We start from the raw sequence: 17,070 nt of genomic DNA on the forward strand, positions 1-17,070 counted from the left end.
TTGGGGGGGGGGGTCCCCTAATCGGAACTTTTACCAAAAATTACCTATAATTAATCCAAATTAATAATTATATATCAACTAAAGAATTCACAACTGCAATAGCATATAAGCCAATTCCTAAGAACTTTATTTTACTGCGTAGTTCTTTGTAGCTGAACTAGTGTACACTCGCCGCGTAAAAATAAATATATACTTGAAGTTTAACAAAAGCGAGATAGACAATTTTAATGCACTAGTGTAGCGACTAGTGTAGCGACAAAGAACAGATTTCAGGAGTCAAAAATTAGAGTGCGTGACGCTTTTCTTAGCATTTATAACAATGAATTGTATCCTCCTGAACAATATGAAGTAATCGCAACTTAACTCTTTTAAACGATTTTAGATTAATAATTAAAAATTTTTTGATATTAATATTATTATTAAATAATAAAACTGTATTTAATTGTTATTCTTATAATTCTGTAATAATATAACATTTTATTTAAAACTCTTTTGTAAATTACACATTTATAATAAAATAATATAATAATTAATTTATTTTTGCAATATATAATAATATGTGAACAGTTCTATTAGTTAATTGATGTTACTAAGGGGGATAATTCCATTGTACTTTTAGTACGAATACTTGTGAAATAAAGCTTTGCATGGCTTGTTTACACTCGTTCGGCGACTCGTTGCTAAGATACGAGCGGCAAGAGGGGGTCAGTAGGCAACGAAATCCGCCTGTAATGTGCAACTAGATCTCAGATCTGGTTTAACCCTTTAAGTAGTATACCCGGAAAAGTTTTGTGGTAAAGTCTGTTGTCAACGCTGATATATCTCGGAATAGTTGCGTGCTGAGCTTCGTGCTTACGTTTTATCTTGGAAGATCTTCGTCTATTCGCTAACGGAGTAACAAGTAGTTCATAAACTTGGTGAGAAAGATCATTAGATCATTAAATCACCATTGAAGAGGTTAATACAATCACGCTGTTATGTGCGAAACGCATCGTAATATTTTACAGAATACTGAAAACTATCTACTTGATCAGGTTTAATGATCAATGAAGACAATTAGTTAAATTGGAGATTTGCTTACTACGAGAAGCTAACGAGAACTGTTCACGATCGAGAAAAATTATTGTTAATTGAAAAAAGCGGAATTTTGTTAAATAATATTAATGATCAATTACGCAATATGCTCTGAAATCGAAACCTGATTATTCCTTAGAACGAAAGAAAGAGAATGAGGATTGGTGCACAATGATCTATTTGAACAGGAATGAATAACCCATTGGCAAAAGTCGTTACTTTCATTTAAAAATTTTTTTGACAAGAGCGAATAAACTTGTAATTTTTCTTATTTAAGCTATCAATAAGATCCGTTTTTAAAAAATTAAGAAAAATTTATTGTTTTAATTAACAAACAACACAAAACGTGTATAATGTGGAAAGAGATACAATTTTTATTTGTTAAAATAGAATGTACTTTACTGTTTTGCAGCTGAAGAAGTATTTTAACTAATTTTGGACCAAAGTGTCCACTATTTTTACTAAACATGATTAACAGATATAACGATATTTACAACAATAGGGATTTAGGGATTTAATTTCTTTTGCAACTAGACCCACTTTTTTTCCTTGATTTTATAGATTCGTAATTGTTTTGCCCATTTTTAAAATGTTCAACTCGTAACCACAGTAATCCAGGGCAATATTTCACGAAAAGAATTTTTTTATGTAGCTACTTTGCATATCGGTTACTCGAATAATAACTGATTGTGAAGCAGAAATTTGAAAAGAACCTTAAATAAAAAGAGGATAATAAATTAGGCTAAGAGAGAGAGGGGGGGGGAGAGAGACTAAACAGATGCAGGATCAAGGTTTATTAGGATATTAGTTTTAAGCCCGGTTCCATCAACATAAGATTATTATAAAGACTATTATTATAAAGACTTTAAGCTCGATTCAATTTACTGTTTATCTTCTTCTAATTCTTCAAATTAGAAAAGATAAGAGTAAATTAGAAAAGATAAAGAGTAAATAGAACTGAGATTAAAGTTAATCTTATATTGGTAAAACCGGGCATAAATATAGTCTGTTGAGAAACTAGTTTATAAAAAATTTAAGATACGGGGCACGTAACAGCGTTCGTTACATTTAACCGTTCGATTTAATCGCTCGGTAACCAAACCATTTTTCTCACAGAACCGAGGAGAGGCTTCGTACTTCCTTCGTAGAAGGAACTTCGTGAGATTTCGCCGCTTGCTACTAGAAGATTAAAGGGGAATCTCTAGCAATCGATCGCATGCCCTTCTGTATTTGCCTGCTACGCTTTTCCCCCGCGGCAACTGCAATTTCCAGCGTCTAACTGTAATCCATTGCAACTGCATTCCATTCTTCCTGACCACGTTTGTAACTCGAATTTACTTTTGCGCGATGATGACAGCGTTGAAAGCGTTTGCCTTTCGTCCCGCAATAGTCGCCGAGAGCGCTTCGTTGAATCTGAAGAGTCTTTCAGAACTCCTCTAATCCCGGAATCCGGGAAATCGGTTTTCGAGCGTAATAAAAAGCGCAAAGGCTATTTGCGATAAGGCTTAACGTTTGCCAATTGATAGCAACCGATAAGACCGAATATTGAGCAGGCAGGAAGAAACGATTTCAATCGTCGCGAAACTGTCGTTTGAGTAAACCGAAGGGACAGCGCGATAAATTGTGCCGTCAGAAACGGTGGTAAATTGTAGCGAAAGATAACACGTATCCAGATAAATACATTTGTTGTAATATCGTGGATATCGACAAAGACCTTTGAAGAGCAATCGATTTTTGGTAAGTAAAAGAATTAATTTTTTCATTTAAGCTTTTTTCATCGTAAAACATAGAAAATGTAAAAACATGCAATTGTATATTGCTTTTACATATTTGCATACGCTTTTACACATATATTATGTATTCGTTAAAAATGTGAGATACTATTTCCTCGAGAAATAGAATAACGATAGCGTTGAAAAAGAGTTCAAATAAAACATCCAATTAATCTCCACGAATGCGTCTCTCGCAAAAAGAATGTAACTTTATTGATTAAATATTTCACATGGTTTTTATATGCAACACAATATGTTTAAAAATGGAAAAACATTTAAAATATTATAATGTAATACGATAAATATTGAGTTTTATGATGCAGCAACAGGGGATAATCGAATCGATAATGTAGGAAACATTTCGAAGTCATTCTAATAAACGATAAAAGAATGAATCGTTGCTATAAAAGTGTGAATGATGGTTTAATAGCATTCATTCTCTGGGATATTGTTCGCAGTTTGGTTCAAAGTATGCCATTTTCTCCTCTTAAAGCTGTAGAGAAATACCAAAATAGTTTGAAAAGTCGAACAAAGTTATTCTAAATATAACTGAAGATTTTTTAAAATTCTACTTACATTTTGCAAAAATTGTATAAATTATTTATTTAATCTTTAATTCGGAATATTTAATTCATTTAATCAGTTAAAACTTCCGATTTAATTTAATCAATTAATTTGGAAGTTTTACGTTATGTCAACATCTATGTTACCGAGTACCCATCATGGAATTTCACATGCTACAGGTTGTTGTATGTGTTAAATAATACAAATGAATAAGAGTTATCTCAATAATATTATGTAACATCTTCAGAAAGACGTTGACGGAAATGACGAAATAAGATTTATAATGATTAGGTCATTTAGCGATTACAGTAAGATATAATCTTAACTTGACGGCACAGTCGACGCTTCCAAGAAATCCGATCGATACAATTCCTGGAGAATGCTGATAAAACGGCTACAAAGGTAATTCTCCCTAAGAACTACCTAATGGGTATAAAAAAACAAAACGGAAGATACGAGAAGCGGTCAGTCAGTTGGTCAGTTAGTCTGTTAGTAGTACACGAGTGCTACGTAAACGTCTATTGATCAATTGTGTAAAAAACTGATACAAGAAATATATGAAATAGATTTTATCAAGATTAAAAGGAGTTAATTCTTTCCTAAGTTTCCGCAGAGATGAAAGAATTATTGTGTCTGTCTTGTCCATCAGTTTCGATAACATAACAAGGTAGAAAACGGTTCATATCGTTTGAAACTATCTCCAGATATCCGAGCAACAGCCTGTTTAGGAGTCGACGTTCCCTCACTCCTTTCTCAACAGATATAAACTGGTTTAGGGCTTTGCGAATCAATCCTGAAGCGTCTTTTCATTTGAGCAGTCTGTTCAGTTATATTCACCATATTTGTGTTAGTATTACACCTATTGTATTTTTATTATAAAAGAAGTTTGAAGACTTCTTGCGACGTATGAGATCAAATATTATCTCGATAGAAAAATTAAAGAGTCAATGTAGTACGCGAGTTAAAAATAATTAGATTAAATATAATTAGATTAATACTAACTATGTACGAAAAATTGTTGATTTACTTGATAGAAATAGAATAGTTGATTGCTTGATAGAAAAATCGCGTGTGTATATTTTTATTGATCTTATCTTTAATTTGAGCGCAGAACAAAAAGAAAAGTATGTTAGGAATCTACTATATAGAAGATGAAATATCGTTCTCCAGTGATTTATGAGTATTTTTTGTAAACTTTTGAAACTTTTTTAAAATACAGCATTTTCCTTGTTTCTAGTACAAGTAAGTTGTACAAGTAAGTTGTTTCTTTGAATACCTAAATATACCGAACTATAAATCTCTCTTTTCCATCTTTCTACGTAGAAAATGCATGTAGTAACCCGAACATTGGACAAATGTATAGTCAAGTTTAATGTTCACGAACTTAAAATCTCTTCTGAAATATTTTAAAGTAAGTTGATAAATTTATATGACATTATCCAAATAATGAGAATTCGATTGGCTGTTTGGCGGTATTTGAATGGAAAACACCTTTTCAGAAAAAAATCGAAATGGATACTTGAATATCCAGGTGTTGACACAAGGACTAAAATTTGATTCGAAATTAAAGAATATATGATTTAAAATCTCAAAATAATTAATTAAAAAACTTTATTTAAATTTAAACGTTATTCAAGTTTCTAAGTTTTTATAATACATTTTATAATACATTTCAAAATATTTAAAATAACAAATATTTCTGATCTTTCTCTCATCTCTATCTTTCTCTTCTCTTCTCTCTCCCTCTCTCTTTCTCATATTTAAAATTGTTATTTAAAATTCAAAATTATTATTTAATATTCAGAAGCAACGGCCGGATTCTAGAAGAGTCAAAGACAGGGATCCTTCAAAGATTTGACGGCAGATTAGAGGGAAAAATAGGATTATCGAAAATCGTTTAGGATCCTGACAATCGAAGAATCGCTACAATGGCTGAAAGAACGCCGGCTCCTGACAGTGAAAAAGTGGAAGAAATCGCGCCCGATAAGACGCAAGAGGTCGACGCCATTTTGGTAGAGACGCCGGTTGTCATGGAAGACGGAAGCGAAATTAAAAATCGAGTCAGAAGGAACATCATCACCGTGCCGGAACGAAACGTCGAGATCGAGATAGAAGGGACGAGACATCGTCACGATACGAAGGGGCGATTGAGACCTATATTGCATTGATTAACATTTCACACGGTTTGTTCTTTTGTTTTTCTTGCACTAGCGCTCTTTAAACCTTTGATTGACGGTCTATGTCTATAAGATTCACACAGTCTTTAAAATTAGTGTAATAAATTTCTGTTAACGTATCAGTAAAGTGGCTGTCAATAGATAAACATTATTTAAATTCTTATAGTATTATTTGGTATATTTTAAAATATCATATTTAAAATTCAATTTATAATTTAATAAATTTAACTCATAATTTTAATTTATTGATTTCAAACAATTTATATTTCAAGTTTAAAATGGCCATTTAAAAATCAAAATTATTAATTAATATTTACAATAACCACTAAAATATTATTAAATGTGTTTATTAAATATATTTTCGTAGTCCATTTAAAAATTTTTGTATACTACTAATTTTGTGCTTATTGTAGTGTCCAAATTAATAAACCAATAGAAATAGATTTAAGCACCAATAGAAATGGATAATCAATATTTTCGTTAAATAAACAAAATCTCAATTAGAATTATAGTAACATGATTTTATTTTTGCAAAGAAAACTAATGATGCATGATTTGATTGTTAATTTATAAAAGAAATACTTTTATGAAAAGGGATCAATAATTTAGGAAACACACAATTTTTTTATCGGATTTATGAGCATTAAAGTTGGTAGTTTAATTCATTTCTGTTATACTCTGGGATTAAACGTTACATTTTTTAACCTAAAAGCTACCTTGTTATAAAAGTTCAATATTGTTCAATTGCAAATCTAACTTTTTTTTAAATCTACAAGTAATTTTTCATTGAATTTAAAAACAGTAAAAATGTCAAATTTAAAAAAACCTCTTAAAAGCCACTCTTACGATAAAAACGCGATTTACTTTAAAAAGAAAAGAAAGTTAAATTTTTCTGTATAGAAAAACTAAACAAATTTCTTCCATTTGAGATTGTATTCGCGTTTAAAAAATTAGATTTTATACTAAAAGCTAAATGTTTTTTATTTGAAAAAATCAAATCGGCTCTCTGGCCGGTAAAATTTTTTTCCAATTTAGAAACTAGAGATATATTGGGCTTGTTTTAAGCTATACTCTGTTCGTTACTAAAAGCGAAACTTTATTCGCGGTAAAAGTCAAATATTTGTTGGACTGAAAAGCCAAATTCTATCGTCATAAAAATCAATCGTTTCTTGCACAACAGTTTTGTTTTTTCTATAAAAAGTTAACCATCTGTAAATTGAGTTCATAAAATATGGATAAATTTTTTTTGCTTTGAAAATATTTGAACAATAATAAGTAAATAAAACCTTTTATCACTTGTTATATATTTCTAACTTTTCAAGCAATTTACTGAAAGTTTTTAATTGTTGTAATATTCTTTTTCTTTCTCTCTATTTTTCTTTTTCTTCTCTCTCTCTTTCTCTCCCTCTCCTCTTTCCTTCTGTCTCTTTCTCTTTCTCTCTATTGTTCGATAATTTCGATATTCGCGCAATCTCGTTGAATATATACTTTCTGCATGCCACTCGCATATGCATATTTATAGAATTTCATATGCTATTTGAAATGCAAAACGATATTTGACTGTTTCGATAACCTTAAGTTAAACAACTTTGATTATAATTATTGGCTATTTCCCAAGAAGTGTCGTATTAAATAATATATTTCAGAAAAATTGAAGGTAGTAAGCCAATAAATGAACAAGATAATTTTTAATATAATAGTTATAATTGTTAATTAATAAATATAGTCGCAGCTTTTTAGCCAATTAAATATTATCGCGTATTATCTTTTTAATTATATGTGTTGACAAAATAATTTAAAATATATAACTAATTGTACCACGCAGGATAAATCAATTGGAGTTAGTATAATAAACATAAGTAAAATATTAAAATGCAAATTATTATTAGAATTTAATTTGTATAATCTTTGTATAATTTTATATAAATAGTTATTAATTAATAATTAAAAATATTTATTAGTTATATTTTTTAAATACTTTTATTTAAATATACATGTGCGAATTAAAATTAGAATTTAGTTATCATTTCTGTGACATGTGCAAGATTACGCATGTTGTGATAATCTCTTATCAAAGATACGCTTCACCTTTGACAAGACATCGTGTAAATATGATGTAATTTCTATAATGTATTTTATCATAAACCATGATTTTGTTGATTTGTGAAATCCTCGGTATAAAACTCGGTATAATCAGTCACTGCGCAGCGTTAACAACAGCGTCTTTATAAGCTTCTGCTTTTTCGAGGATGTTTCACAAGTCGTATGCATTATTTGGACATTATTGAAATTAAATTTTTGAAACGGTTTGCATTCTGTGGCGAAAATCGAAAATGAAATTTTGTATCACGTTATTAATGATTGCTATGATGGTGATGACTACCGCGTCGTTACCGCCACCAAAGAAAACTCAACTCGGATCAACTACGGAAACACCGATGACGAATGTAACAATATCTCCATTGAATATCATAACAGTGCCGGAATTTCCGTGTCCACGTGGCCAGCAACGTGACATAAACGGAAAATGTCGATTGTTTTTGCAAAATCTTAAGAAATAGTTTCAAGAGGAACTAGGTAAGATAAAGTGTAAATAAGGTAAAGTGCGGTAATTCTGCCGAGGATTTCTATCAGGATTAATCTCTCATAGAGATTAATTAGGATTAATCTCTCATAGAGATTAATTAGGAAGAAATATATAAGGAAAAAAAATAAAAGAAATTGCAGAAGACAATTGGAATATTCGGGGAAATTTCTTAATGTTATTAACTCAGAAATAATCAATTAGGTTGTTTTTATTTAAAAAAATGTAAAATATTGTATGAATATTGGTTAACATATTTTCTTTCTTTTTTAATTACCATTTTTTACGAATAAAAGAGAAGAGTGCTATTTTTAGTCAAAGCAGGTCTTGGTGCTTATTGTTAGTAATATTCATATGTGAATATACAAATGGAATTTTCAGTTCTATAGACTAATTGTTTTTTTAATTATGAGATTATACAGTTGTGATTTATTTAATTGTAAGATGATTATTTCAGTTTGTTTTGTGTTGTGATGATTGTGTTTTGAATCGGCAATCTATACAACTAAAAATTGTATTTGTACAGTCATATATGAATATTACTAACAAGGAAACACGACCAACTGATTCCCTCCCATTTTAATAAGCTTTGAATATGTTAAAATATAAACGAAAATAAGAGATACGTTTTTTTTATACATGTTGAGGGGATGAAAATCTCCCTTGAAAAAAATTGGTTTTTTATTTCAGAGTGAATATACTATATCGTCGCAACTATGAGAGATAGAAAAAACGTTTTAAATAAAAGTTAAATGGTTTCAAGAGTACTTTATAATAATCATTATAAAAAAGTTATTTAAATAAAAATTTTTTTAATAAAAAATTTTTTTATCTTTTTTAATTTTGATTATGAAGTATTCTTGAAATCATTTAGCTTTTATTTAAACATTTTTTTCTATCTCTCATAATTTCGATGATATTTATTTTATAGAAAAAAACCGATCTTTTCAAGAGAGATTTTTACCCCCTAACATAGCACATAGAAAAATGTATTTCTTACTTTTGTCTATATTTTAACATATCCAAAGCTTATTAAAATTGGATAGGGGGGATCAGTTGATTGTGTTTCTTTGTAAGCACCAAGATCCGCTTTGACTAAAAATCTTATTTCTTCTTCTTCTTTTTACGTTAGGCCTCTGGCCTGTGATACACCTCTCTCATATGCTTATGATGTGCACGCTGATTATTCAATTCCCACGAGCATATTGGACCTATAGTTTTAATGCCGGTTCCGAACGGCGGATTTTTCGAGAAGTGTTTCTGTGGGCAAGAATATTCTCTTGCCGGCCCTTTCCGAGAGGAGACACGAGCGTAAATATTTTGTTTCCTAGGATTCGAACCCGGGACCTCTGATCTCTAACATGATAGACCAGTGCGCTGTCTATCATGCCACGCTCGCGCTCATGTGCATTTTTATTTGTGTTTAAATATTACTCTGTTTATATATTTCATTTATTTTGTTCTTTACAAATCTTTAAATATGTAATTCCATCGAAAACTTACTATAAAGGCGTTATATCAATTAAAATCTTTACTTTTTTTTAGAAATACAGTCATAATAAGCTATGCTTAACGTGTATGTATATATTCCGTTTAATATTTAATTTGTACCTACTTTTTTCAGAAAATTGTGATTAAATTTATAATGTTCGCACATATTAATAAATAAGAAGACAATCAATAATGTACAATATGTTGTTAATAATATTAGTTTTAATTAAAGTATAAAAACACGTACCCTAAGTGATCGTTTATGTAAAAAAAGAAATTAAATGACTATTCCCGGGTTAACGACGACGTCGTTGTAAATAACAGGAGATTAGCAGGAAAACGCCCTTTTACGAAGATATTTCGTACGTTATAAGCGTCGTTTAGAGGAATCGAGGTCAAACGTTTTGTGTGAATATCACAAAAATGAAAATTTAAGCCATATTGTTAATCTCCTCCGTGACGATGATGACTGTCGCGTTGTCATCATGTCGGAAATAAAAAGAATTGACTGCTACCGAAAAATCAACGACAGTTGAATTCTAGATTCTCGCATGTATATATAATAGTGGCGCCGATTCGTGTTTCATGACACATTGATTTTGTATTCCGTCGATCAGCGACGTGATTCAAATAAAAAAATATCGAAAAATTTCCAAAACAAAAAATTAAGCATGATCCAGCAATTTTGCAATTTTGCCGGTTCCGAACGGCGGATTTTTCGAGAAGTGTTTCTGTGCACAAGAATATTCTCTTGCCGGTAATATTGCGAATGTTTTATAATAAGTCAAGAGAATTAGTTTTAGGATATTCCTTCACAGAATTACACACATATAAAGATTTTTTTACTAAGGTATATTAACTTATAAGATGTCCACAAAGTACATAAGTATAAAGTAGCTTATAAAATTTTTAAGTGTGAATATCTCTAACATTTGTTTTTTAATCTGTTTTTTGAAAGTGCGTTTATCAATAGAAATTTATGCTTTTCGTGCAAATTTTTGATATTGTTTCTAAACCAACAATTACCCTTGAAAAACATGTATTTTGATTTCCTTTTCCGGAACATTTTCCTGTATACATTTCACACGTTTATTTTAACGATCGTATTATCGCGGCTCATTCCATAGTTATTTAAATATATCAATAGAGCAAAATGTGTGTGTGTGTGTGTGTGTATCTAAAAAGAAAAATATAAAAAATTTAAAACCATTGCATATAATTCCTTTTTTATGTCGCCAGACAAGGACCATTCATTCATGAGCTATTATTTTTTATATTTGTTTGCAGATACAACGATACGAGCGGTGTAATCCTACAAACGTCACAGTGAAATATCATAACAACGTATGTCGAGAGATTGGCCAAGCTATTTGTCCACTTTGCATCAGAGAAACAAACTCCACCATCAATGCGATTATCAATGTATATTATTTATTAGTTGTTTCAATGCCATTAATTACGCAGCAACTTGCAACTATAATATGTGTGTGTGAGTCCCGATTTATCATAATAAGATTTTTTATCTATGCTTTTTTATGTTCATTTTTACGTAAAATAAAAATCATGTATGTATATCAACAAAATCTAGTAATAAGTAGAAAAAGCTTACAGAGTTGCATGTTTATACAAACTACACATCACTATATGTATTGAAAATTAAATGACAAATGAATTGTCGAAATTTTAAATTGATTTTTCTCTAATAGACGTTTAATAATAATTCCTATCCTGTGTAGAACAAAAGCTACAACGAATATTATTAAATAAAATATTATTAATGGCTGTGTGTGCATACCAATTTTGTCTCCAACACGTTCTTTAGGTCAGCTATATTATCAGATTCCAACGTTTATTGATCTAAATACAACCATGGTATTGACAGCACGAAATAAACGCCAGCAGTCAATTTTAATGCCAAACGTGCAGCAAAATAGACAAAAATACGAGCCTATAATTCTTATCCTGTATAGAAAAAAAGTTACAACGAACATTATTAATATAAGCGTTATTAATGGCTATATATGCATACCAGTTTTGTCTGAAATACATTTTTTAGGTCAGTTGTATTATCAGATATTTATTGGTCTAAATACTGCGGTATTGACAGCACGAAATAAACACTAGCAGCTAATTTTAATGTCGAACGTGCGGCAAAATACGAAAATACGAGCTTCCTATATCGTTATCTGTCTTTTCAGTTTTCTATTCAAACATAAAGTTGTTCACCGGTATGTACAGTAACCTGTTTTTTATTGATCAACGAAAGTTATTATTTTTAAAGCATCTTTATAACTATGTCAAGATCGATGTTAATTTGTCACGTTAGTCTGTAGCTAACAGGGTTATAGTCTGGATGGAAGTCATAAGAAACGATATATGTATGAAGCTGAGCAGTTTGTATATTATCCCAACATGCATATTATTTATCAGTTTGTTAGAGTTGTGTGAATGCTCCGCTTATATATTAATATTTCACAGACGTTTATACGGGAAAGTAACAGAACGCAATAGCTACCAGTGTTTATTGACATCATTGATATTAGTAGACTTTGATTGCGACAATTAGCACGCCTTTAATCTGCATAATTGTAATTTTTTATCGTAATAAAGCAAAGTGCATCGTCGAAGTATAAATAACATCTAAGTATAAATAGAAAACATGCAATAGCACAGTGGTAAGATACTCGCTGAGATAAACAGAGTAAAAGAAGTATTAAGTGCAAGAAAAGTTGGAAAATTTTGCGATAAGTTACGAGAAAGAAACGTCAAGAAAAGCGAATCGAGAAAACGGTAAAGATATAACATTAGTGATGCGAGAACTTCGATCCTTCTCGCACTTCAACTTGCATTTTTAAACAAAAAATTATTGTGTCGTTTAGAAATGAAGTTCTTTGGTGGTGCTTTCCTGATACTTATGACAATGATGTTAACCTTGGTGCTACCGACAGTCGGTCAGAATAATAAGGATGCAATATATACACAACCTAAGATTAAGACACCTTGCACCCAATGTAAGATAATATCTACAAGCATTATAGATGCACCTAGAAGAACAACTGCAAGACCATGTCCGAAGGGCCAGAGACAAGATTCCAGAGGAATATGTCGCTCACCCGTATAACGATCAAGAAACACAAGTAACAGTTTCTTTGGTAAAGCGTATTTAAGCAGAAAAAAATGAATTCCTGATTCACGTATATTTTTATTCTTGTATGCTATTTACTTTCATTTAAGTATAAAATGTTCTCTTCAATTATAAATGTTCACTGGCGTCAATAATAAATAGATTTGTGCAAAGTATATTTTATTCTTAAAATTGTGTTCTTGTTTCTAAAATCATTACATAGTTCTAACAAACTCAATCGCATTATTTAGAAACTATTTATTCTTGGATTTAGAATTACAAATTTAAAAATTCGCCTGCAGGCGGCAACAGTATGTATAAGGGCCCCTTAGTAATATCAAGTTGTCGGAAGTGCACGGGTGTAGTGAATGACGTTTGACGATGGTTTTGTGAGTGAACTGTTGCATTCGTGGAACATATCTCTAAATGTGGTTCAATCTTTAAGGATGGATGAAATATTCAGCTCGTCCTAATGTTTCTGTCAGTTATATTGCAAATGGGGATGCGTGAACAGCCAACTTTGTCACTGCGACGCGCGAAGAGGTTGCCTATATACACGCGGGCGGATTTTCCGCGGCGGATTCGCGGATCTGCTATCCACAGTCAAATGAGTGATATGAGCAATGAACCTGTCGCGGCGGATCCGCCTGTGTGTGTGCAACTAGCGTTCTGTACCATTACGACGAGGTTGACCGTCTGTTTGCATCATTATTTGTAATATAGCTAACGGAGGTATTGGTAGAACGGTCTCAGCATTTCACTTGCCTTTGAAGCACATTAGTAGAGTTTGATTCAGTTTTTCCTTGAGAGCTTGTACTTGTGCACATTAGGAGGCATGTTCTATATAAATGTGGCACTTCATTTACAAAGCTGTCGTCACTTACTGCAGCATTGGTTTCTGTCATTTTGATGTTACTGGAAAGCCTACTGGGGGCTTGAAATAAGTTAACAAAAGGTATCATTGAAGAAAAAAATAATGCTAATACAAGCATACCATATTTAATGATGAACGAGTGCAACTTTATTCTTTTATTGAAATAAAATTTGTTTTCAACTAAGAATATAATTTATTTCATTTTAAGACTAATTTATTTTTAATTGGAAATTGTTTATTCTTGGCTCTATTTTAAGCATAAAATATTTTTCGATTAAAGCATTTATGCATTCCTTTAAGAATTCATTTTTTTGTGTGGGTTTGCTAGAATAAATTATCTTTAAAAGCAAAACATAAATTCCAAATGAATTAAATCACGCTCCATTATGCTCCAGATTCGGCCGTGTAGATTTACGTAAATTTATATATTATAAAAACTCTGGATTTCGATGAATATTTTTAATTCTATATTAATATAATATTTTACATATAACAATTAAAAATATAAATAGCAATAACGGCTCAATAGAATTAAAAATTCGAATAAAATAAATATCAAAGGGCTATTCGAGCCAAATGCTGGTTGCTTATGCGAAATTAAACATAATTTCACAAAAATAAAATTACATTAAATCTAAACATATGTTTCGACTTTTAATTTAGTCAGTGGTTATAAAAATATAAAATACAAAACTGTTATCGATTTGCCAACACATAATTATACTGTTGAATATTTGAGGTAGCTTTCTTCATTGCTCTCCAATTCTCTTTATAATATTATATAGCAATACATTGAATAGATCTTAAATCAACTATAATAATATCGTGCGGAACTGGCAGATATGCGGATTATATGGATCCAAAGTCATATACAATATGACAGCATTTGAAATTCATGTATCATGTATCAAATGTACTGCATCCCCAAATCCGTCAAATTCACTCATTTTATTCTATCAATCAACCTCAACAATTTCAAATTTTTCATTTGTACAACCTTCCTCCTCATGATATAATATTATATAATAATTATATGTATATTTCTATTTGATACATTTTTAACTTTTTATTAATTATCAGAAAATAAATATTTAATTAACTGTTCATTAACGTTAATAATATTGGTAGTTTTGAATATTTAGCTTTAAATATATTAACAATAATCAAAACGAAATACATGTATATAATTTTTTAATAAAACTATATTAAGTTATATATAATATACAAAGATGTAAAATGAATCATTGTACTATTTTAACAAGCTATATTGAACTTATGATATTATTGTATGAATTTATTTACTAAAGCGTAAATTGCAGTATCTCTGAAAATTATATGTTCTGGCTTCCCAAGATATATATGTATTTTATATCTGTTTGCAGGCTTGTAGATATCAATATTTCAGCAATATCAGCTAAAAGCGAGACCCAAAAATATCGTAGCAACAAACAGAAAGGTGAAAATACACACTATACGTTTTATATTTACCAGGATTATAATAAATTCAAATTGTACAGTTAATTTTAATTGCATTGGCCATGATCTTGACATCCCTGAACAATATTTAAAAGGTTTTAATAATCAATCGAACATCTCAGATAATGCTAATGCTGGCAGTATTGTAATTTTCAAGTCTTATAACTTAAAAAGTATTTAATGAAAAAATATTTTGTTACATTGTTTTGGAAGTTCTCAAGATAAGTTATAAAAATATATAATAAAAAATAGGGGTTTCCATTTTAAAAATCAATATGACCTTGATCTGATCTTGACACCTAAGGTTAAGTCAAACTGATAAGACTAGTAAATAAATATCTTTTTAAACCCTAAAACTGTATATAAAATCATTTTTTTAATTCTACAATATTTCATACATTTATTTTTATATTATCTGGAACCTAGTAAATGTGTATTTAATGAAACATAAAGAAGTACCCAGAAAACTTTATTACGAGTTAATTACACGAAGGTATCAGATACTCCTCTTGAAATTTCGTTGAGAATAATAACGTAAAAAACTGCTCTTCTAAGCTTATCGTATCTATAGATAATTAAAATTTTTTTGAACTTCAATCTAGCTGTTCGAATCATACTATAAAAAAATTATGGCAATATAAAAAAAATCACCGTGAGTAGCTAAGGTTAAATAAAACTTGTTATATCGATTATAATTAGAAGACGTTTATAATTAATATAACATTTAGAATATATTAGTATATAAAATTTTTCGCATCAAAGTAACAATTCTTCCATAAGTTTTTGTTAAAATTCTATTAAATATTTTGTTATTTAAAATTTATCAAATCATTTAATACAATTTTAATATCACATAAAATAGTTATAAATTAGTAATAAATTCAATTATAAAATTATATTAAAAAATTAAGTTTGTTAAAAGAATTATTATCGAATTTAATTTTGATATTTATAATACATGTATTTCTGCCATTTTAAACTCATTGTGTCAATTTTGACATTAGATTAATATTCAGCGATATAAAAACCTTTAAATTTAAATAATACATATAATTAAAAAATATTTAATACCCTAAATAGCATATGTAAATTACAACTCTCTCTCTCTCTCTCTCTCTCTCTCTCTCTCTCTCTCTCTCTCTCTTTAAAGTAACAAATTTTACATTAATCAAAAATATCTCTTGAATATTATAATACTATAATCGATACAATAAAAATTCAGCTTTTAGCACATTGCTTTATTATATATTTTAGAAGATAATTTACATATGCTAAAAGTACCTATATGTACGAGTAAATTACAACTTTAACGTAATATATTTTACATTAAACACAAATATCTTTTTAACTATAATCGATCGATACAACAAAAATTAAGTTTTTAAGGACTAGAAATCTTGACAACATATACTTAATTTTGATCATAATGAAACTTTTCCATCATATTATATATCGTAGTTATAATATGCTAAAATAATTTAAAATTGCCTTTTTGCAATTTTAAACATAAATTTTTTAAAATTATGACATGATACAATAATTTAACATATTCAACATTCAAGAAACTACGGAAAATAATTGCCTTTATTCTTATGCATTTTTTTGCTAAATTTGTTATCATCGACACATTAAATGTAATGTTCTTTGCATTTTTAAAAATTATCTTCTAAAATATATAATGAAACAATTTCTTCTAAAATATATACGTATAATTACATGTTTGATCTTCCTTTGTGATGTGAAGTTCTGTCGTTGTAACTTCTCGTTTGAATAAAGGAGAATACCTATACTGCTTCATAACCGGTTCTTTTAAAAGATGATAATGAAGCTTGCACAATCAAGAAAGATAACTATAAGTAGAGGAAATAGATGTAGAGGAAAGAAATAGTACTGCACGTTTTGTTGAAAGGATGAAGTGCGTGCTACAAATCCAG

At 29.6% G+C, this 17,070-nt stretch overlaps 2 protein-coding genes and 1 long non-coding RNA gene across 4 annotated transcripts in view; 2 read left to right on the plus strand and 1 right to left on the minus strand.

Annotated features, from left to right (window-relative positions):
* The window catches only part of LOC108726468 (probable G-protein coupled receptor CG31760), a 98,415-nt gene that overhangs the window by 38,607 nt on the left and 42,738 nt on the right, over window positions 1–17,070 (minus strand). The gene's annotated exons all lie outside the window — the stretch shown is intronic.
* LOC108726495 (uncharacterized) lies at window positions 2,195–11,182 on the plus strand. Its single transcript, XR_001936804.1, has 3 exons — window positions 2,195–2,811; window positions 5,215–5,593; window positions 10,950–11,182. It is a non-coding gene; the product is annotated as an uncharacterized lncRNA (long non-coding RNA).
* On the plus strand, window positions 7,766–8,160 carry LOC108726477 (uncharacterized). The gene has a single exon (XM_018454081.1). It carries the CDS (start codon window positions 7,921–7,923, stop codon window positions 8,146–8,148), a length of 228 nt encoding a protein of 75 aa, XP_018309583.1. The 5' UTR covers window positions 7,766–7,920; the 3' UTR covers window positions 8,149–8,160.

This window comes from Mycetomoellerius zeteki, unplaced genomic scaffold (assembly GCF_001594055.1).
Source record: "Mycetomoellerius zeteki isolate Tzet28-1 unplaced genomic scaffold, Tzet1.0 scaffold111, whole genome shotgun sequence".
In the NCBI taxonomy this organism is placed as follows: domain Eukaryota; kingdom Metazoa; phylum Arthropoda; class Insecta; order Hymenoptera; family Formicidae; genus Mycetomoellerius; species Mycetomoellerius zeteki.